Below are 6,718 nucleotides of genomic sequence, written 5' to 3' on the forward strand. Positions count from 1 at the left end.
AGAAGCCGGCTCAGTGTTGTCAGTGCAGCTCAGTCAGTGACTGTAAAAAGAAGATGGCAGAAGTTCAGAGTGGCTCCAGCTCATCTCAGTGATGCTTCATCTGACTAAATAACAGGAAGGCAGCAGAGCTCACACTGGCCTCAAGAGGAGGACACTTCATGTAGTTTATATGTAGGGCTGCACAATGAATCACTGTTCCTTATCTCACCTTTGATAATTCATACAGAATGATAATTTATTAGAGGCATCAGTGTCATTTTAGTCCTACCTGTGCAGCCCTGATCAATAATCTGAATGGAAGCTGGTTCTTCTTCTACACTGATGAACTGCTGATGTCTCTGACTGGATTGTCTGTTTGATCTAAAGTTATTCTGCAGCTACATTAGAAGCATCAAGCTGGCGTCAGTGTGTGTTTGTGCTTTATTTTGTGTGACAGCGCCCCCTGCTGGAGCATCTTTACTCTTTGAAGCAGCAGTGACTCTTGGTGCTGACGGTCACTCAGCTATGTACAAAAGGCAGCCAGCCTGTCATCTTGAGACAAAAATACGTGTATGCACTTAAAAAGCTGAGAAAAACCGTGATTTGAAGAGCCCAGCGCGTGCTCCCGACGAAGGGAAAACCAATTCTGCAGGGAGACCTACCTTGGCACTTGTGCAGGTGAAGCCAAAGGGCAGATATGCTTCACCATATTTTCTAGTCTTTGGCTTAGAACGAAGTTTGTTTGGAAACATATTCAGCGATGCTTTATCTCCTGCTTTACGTTTGTGTGGGCGCCCCGTGCTAGCAGTGTCCAAGTGTTGTTTTTTTGTTTTTGTTTGTTTTTTTGTCCTTTTCATATCCCCCCCCCCGCCGCCGCCGCCATGGCTCTGCGCCCCTGAGAAGGTCTGATTTAAGTTATTCTTGCCTAATATGGATTACTGCACCTCCACACAGCATAGCTCATCATTTTGAAATGAGGGAATACATTCCACCAGTTACAGTTTTTTCTGAATACTTAAACCCTAACTGTGATTCTTATAGCACAATTTCTAAAACTATTATCACTGCACAACACTCAATTACCAAATTTCCAACACACTCCTAGCAAAACTATACACATTTATGGCCATTATTTATGCTATTTTGCCAACTGTCTGGCACACTTTCACATGTGAAAACTTTTTTAGATAATTAGTTCACTTTGCAATCAGCCTAAGCACTATAATACAGGTAAGCTCTGTGTGTGGAGTACAGTGGAGGGAGCAGGAAGAGTGAGAAGTAGAGGAGGCCGAGGAACAGGACGTGGAGGTGAAGAAGTAGGACGAAGAGGACAACAAGGACAAGGAGGAGCAAGAGGAGGATGAGGAGGGGGGGAAGGAGGACGAGGAGGGGGGAGAGGAAGGGTAAGAAGAGTAAGAAAGAGAATTGCTGATGACATCAGAGCTACAATAGTGGACCATGTAATCAACCATGGAGTGACCCTGAGGGAAGCTGGCCAACGGGTTCAGCCTAACTCGAACCGCTACACTGTAGCAAGCATCATAAGGACACTTCGAAATCAGAATCGGTTAGTACAGTCACTTTGCACTAAGACTTGTAGCACTGCCATATGCTAATGAGAAACACAACAATACCATAGATGTAAAAATACTGAAATTGTTACTTTACAGAATTGCTAGACGACCAGATGCTGGGGCAGAGGAAGCATGTTCACTGCAGACCAAGAAACCCATATAGTCAATATGGTGATTGCAAATAATCCTATACTTGGAAATAAACACTTGTGTTTGTTTTGATGTGTGTGAATAAACACCAGTACTTGAAGTTTGGATCCCTCTATGCTTATGGATCTATGACAAAAGTATGAGCTCAAACTGACATGGCCTACCTTGTGCACAGAGAAAGCAAAAGCCAGATGTGTTTTGTATTCATACCATCAGTGTGTAGTTGGTGCATTGTGTGCTTAGTAGATGATGGCTTGTGTGTACTGTTTGATACGAAAACACCATTTTTACGAAGGTGTGAAGAGTTAATCTAGCTGTGTTCGCTTTTGCAAGAGAACTACAATGTTTTGATAATTGGGTGACAGGTTTTCTTATTTGTGTGTAGAGTTTTGCAAAAATAGCCAATAGTTACAAAAAATGTGCTTAAGCAATCAGAAAAAACTGTAATTTATTAACAGGTTGACATGTTAACTGGAAACCTTTCCAGGTGACAACCTCATGCTGGTCAACAACACCAGTGTGACAAGAGCTGCTTTGTTCACTTTTTCTCTCACACAGACAGAACTCCATTAGTGTTGTGTAACAGTTTTGATGCCTTCAGTTTTATTCTATACTGTAAAACAAAAACAAAACAACAATTAGTACTCAAACTGATGTCTGGGACTATTAAACCACAATTATGTAAAACAGCAATAAAATATCTGTGCATAATTTGGCCTTTTTAAACACAAACTACTACTAGCTTTTAATTAGGACTGAGTTTTTGTTTTGTTCTTTGTGTTTGTTCTACTTTTTTTACTATGTACAGCACTTTAGTCAACCTGTGTTGTTTTTAAATGTGCTTATAAACAAATTTATAAATAAATTGATTGATTGACAAACCTTGAGAACTTATTTTCTTTGTCCACCTTCAGAAAGATAGCTGAAAATATTCTTTAAATATTTATAATAGTATGACATAAACAAACATTTGCTGATATTTCTTTTATTTTAAAGAATAGTATATATACTCTGCTTTATTTTTAAAGTGTAACAATGTATGAATGACATCTGTAATTTCTTGACTCAGAAGAAATTGCACATAGTTGCGGTGGGAAAAAAAAAATCTAATTTATTCCATTTCTGATGCAGTTAAATATGAAAAACAAAAACTTCTAAAATACACTAAAATCTATGGAAAAGTTAAAAAGTTGACAAGACTGTAAATTAAAATCAATAATGACTCCAAAACACCAACAGCATTTGAGAATACAAATAATAAGTAATGATTAAATGCATCATGAGAAACCCCCAGCAGCCTACACCTATTGCAGCATAACTAAGGGAGGCTTCAGGGTCACCTGATCCAGCCCTAACTATGTGATTTAGCAAAGTTTGAAGCCTAATCTTAAACGTAGTGTCTGTCTCCCGAATCCAAATATCTTTATGACACAACAGTTTTACTCATGAGATGAAGCAGGACTGTTCCTCTTCTGAAGTCAGATGTTTTTCTTTCAACTCATTAATATCCTTTTCATGTTTTTTCTGCATTTCTTCCAATTCTGCCCTGGCAGCATCTCCATCCAGGCACTCAAATTTCTGTTTCAACTCTTTCATTTCTTTTTCATGTTTCTTCCGCAGCTTATCCATCATTTCTCTCTTGTTGATTTCATTTTCTTTCAGGATATATTGTTTGAATTCTTGCAGCTCTTTCTCGTATTTGTTGTGTAATTGATCTGTTTTTTTCTTCTGATGTTCTAACCACCTATCTAAAAGTTTTTGTTTCAAATTAGTCATTTCTTGCTCATGTTTGATGAACAGCTTTTTCCTTTCTGTTTCCTGATCTTCTTTGTTTTGGTACCTCAAACCTTCCATTTCTAGTTTTTGCGTTTTCTTTAGTGTGCCAATTTTTTCATTCTCTTCATCCCTTCTTTCCTTTGCAAACTGTTTCTTCAGCCTCTCTTCCTCTTTTCTGTGTGATTCCTGCATCATTTTTATTTTTTTCTTGTTCTCTTTCTTCTGAGTCAGAAGCATCAGGATTAATTCGGTTATTTCTGATTTATGTTTACCCTGTAGTTCATCCATTTCTTTCTTCAGATTATTTTCTTTGTGGTCTGACAGATCCTTTAATCTTTCATATTCCTCCTTTTTTTCCTGCAGGTCTTTCTCATGTTGTTGCTTCAGATAAGTCACATCCTTCATGAGTTTTTCTAGCTCAGCCTCATTTTTCTCTCTGAATTCATTGAATTCTTCAGCTGTTTTTCTGGCCTCTTGTTCAAACCTCTCCTGCATGTTCTCAATTTGTTTCTGATAGTTCTCATCTAACTCTTTCAGCTTCTCTTCCTGTTCTCTTTTTATTCTTTCCTCTTCCTTTTTTTCACGTTCCAACTTTTCTTTTACTCGATCGTATTTTTCTTGGAGCTCCCTGATTTTCTGTTCTTTCTCTTCATCTTCTTGTTTTCGTTTTTCCTCCAATTCTTTTCTTTCCTTCTCCCAAGTCTCTTGTTGCTCTCTCATTCTTTCTCTGTAATCTTTACGCTCTTTTTCAATTATTTCCTTTAAATCTGACTCTAATCTTAGTCTTTCTTCAAGCTCTTTATTTTTTTTCCCCCATTCTCGTCTTTGAAGTTCTTCCTTTTCTCTGTTCTTTTTGTCTACTTCTTCTCTAAGTTTTTGTTTTTTCTTTCTCTCTTCAGACTTAATGCAGATAATGTCTTGAAGTTCTTTGAGCTGTTTCTCTCTCAGCTCTCTTTCGTGATCGATTTCTGCTTTCTGTTCTTCCATTCTTTTTTTCATCAATTGGATTTTCTCCTCATACGTACTTTCAAGCTCTTCCTTCTGTCTCTTCATTTCTTCTTCTTTCTCTTTCAGGATCCTCTGCATTTCTTTCTGTATCGCAGCTTCAGCTTCTTGAAGCATCTCATTGGTGAAGCAGCTTCCTCCATTGTGCTTCACCATGGTGTCAATCTTTCTTATCAGCTCACTGACTTGTGTGCGGTTTTGCTTATCATAGTTATTGAACACATGGTATCTTCCTCCACAGTCAGAGATCAACTTCTTAAAGGAGTCATCACATTTTCTTTCGATGTAATCTTCTATTGTGAGCTCCTCGTGTTTCAGTGAATCTCCTCTAGTTAAAAGAACCATGCTGAACTTTTCTGAATTCTTCCCAAAGCAGTTCTTGATATATTTCATTGTCTCCTTCTCCTCTGGTGTGAATCTGCCAACTTGTGACACCAACAGGAAGACATGTGGTCCTGGAGCCAGAAGACTGACACATTTCATCATCTCCTCATGAACTTCTTCATGGGTCAAAGTTGAGTCAAATAGTCCAGGAGTGTCAACCACAGCAACAGGACGATTGTCCACTTTAGTCATTTCTTTCTGACACCATTTAGTGACTGATTTTTGATTTAATTCAGCTTTGAACTTCATTCCTCCTAGAATGGTGTTTCCTGATGAGCTCTTTCCACTGCCAGTCTTTCCAATTAGCACAATCCTGAGAGGCTCTGTGTTCTGCTTCTCATCATCACCTGCAAAAGGAGGTAGTTTTGAGTTTAGTTGACAGTTTGAACTGTACAGATGGAAATAATGGATATCATATTTAGAACAGAATAGGAATAAGCAGAATACACTTACCACTGTTTTTTTTCTTTTTCAGCTTCTCAAGTTCGCCCTGTTGGTTGTTGATTTGTTTCTCTTGCTGTACAACTCTTTCCATTTGGGCATGTAAGAATGTTCTACATGTATAACAGGTTGGGTTATCATTGGAGAGACAGATTTTGTCTACAGTGTCCAACAGTTCTGGGATCTGTTGTTTTTCCTTGATGTTGAGAACAACATATCTTCCTGCACAGGTCTCACGGAGCTTCTGGATGTCCTTGTTGTCTTTTATGAATGTAACAACAGCTGGAGCTGTAGGATCTGAGTCCACAGTGAACAGAATCATGGTGAAGTCATTGACTCGAGAGCTGAATGTGTTCTGGATGGTCTTTAACTCTCCCTTGTCTTCATCAGTGAGGGGAGCCACAGGTAGGACCAGGATGAAGGCATGGACACCCTCAGGATCACAGGGGGAGATACACCTGAGTGATTCCTCCATCACTGCCTCCGGAGATTTTCCATACAAGGCCGGCAGCTCCACCAGGGAAACCCAACGTCCACACACCTCTCCCTGATGTTTAACACACTCTGATGAGTTGGAGACTGAATGAAGCTCTGTCTGACCTAAAATGGCCTTGGCTGCTAAAGTCTTCTCTGCTCCTCTCCTCCCAAACAGAACCAGGTTTAAAGCCGGTTTGGTGAGTTTAGACTTTGGTCCGATGGACTCTTCAGTGACTCGGAGGAATTTTCCTTTGTTCTCATGCACAATGTCTTCAATCTTCTCCATCAGCTGTTTACGATCATTTTCAAACATGTTGTAGTGTCTACCGTCACAATCGCTGAGGAGTGATTTGACAGAGAAACTTGTCTCTTCCTCATGTGTGATGATGACCATGGAGTGTTTAAAGACATCTTCGCCAAACAAACTCAGGATGAACTTCAGAGTTTTTCTATTCTCCTCAGTTAAATCAGGTTTCACTAACAGCAGCAGAACGTTTGGTCCAGGAGGACAGAGACTCACACAGAGCTTCATCTCCTCTCTCAGCCTCCCCACAGACAGACTGAATGCGTCTGGAGTTTTCACCATTATAAATGGTTTACCACTCCATTGTCCATGATGGGACACTTGACTGGTTTGAAGATATCTTGAAAAAACAGAATCTTTTACATTTGTGACAAAGGTAAAGAGTGATGTCTTCTTATTGTGGCTCGTTCCAAAAAGCATAATCCTGAGTTCATTTTCTGTGAAAGAAAAAAACAACAATTACTTTCAACAGTTCACAAAAGTGGCCTGATTACACTAAATGCTTGAGCCAAATATATTTTAAAAATCCCTATATGAAACAAGTGTGTCTGAGAGTTTGTATATAATTACTTCCTTCATTCTCTTTTATGTTTTTATGTCTTTCTATTACAACATTAAATCAATCAGT

The 6,718-nt window shown here is 39.0% G+C and overlaps 1 protein-coding gene across 1 annotated transcript; it reads right to left on the reverse strand.

Moving 5' to 3' along the window:
- Window positions 1-1,654: 1,654 nt before the first annotated feature.
- LOC134638352 (GTPase IMAP family member 8-like) lies at window positions 1,655-6,510 on the reverse strand. The gene is made up of 3 exons (XM_063488862.1): window positions 5,325-6,510; window positions 3,551-5,215; window positions 1,655-1,692 (listed from the first exon to the last, which is right to left on the reverse strand). Exons 1-3 carry the CDS (start codon window positions 6,508-6,510, stop codon window positions 1,655-1,657), a joined length of 2,889 nt encoding a protein of 962 aa, XP_063344932.1.
- Window positions 6,511-6,718: the final 208 nt, after the last annotated feature.

Source organism: Pelmatolapia mariae, linkage group LG12 (assembly GCF_036321145.2).
Source record: "Pelmatolapia mariae isolate MD_Pm_ZW linkage group LG12, Pm_UMD_F_2, whole genome shotgun sequence".
Taxonomy (NCBI): domain Eukaryota; kingdom Metazoa; phylum Chordata; class Actinopteri; order Cichliformes; family Cichlidae; genus Pelmatolapia; species Pelmatolapia mariae.

What these genes read in the sequence shown, in the direction of transcription:
- LOC134638352 (XM_063488862.1), bottom strand. Translation starts at nt 6,510, where the DNA reads ATGCTTTTTGGAACGAGCCACAATAAGAAGACATCACTCTTTACCTTT. An exon ending in GCTGAAAAAGAAAAAAAACA is followed by an intron (nt 5,216 to 5,324) that starts GTGGTAAGTGTA and finishes CTCCTTTTGCAG; the next exon opens with GTGATGATGAGAAGCAGAAC. An exon ending in GCAAAAACTAGAAATGGAAG is followed by an intron (nt 1,693 to 3,550) that starts GTTTGAGGTACC and finishes CTTGGTCTGCAG; the next exon opens with TGAACATGCTTCCTCTGCCC.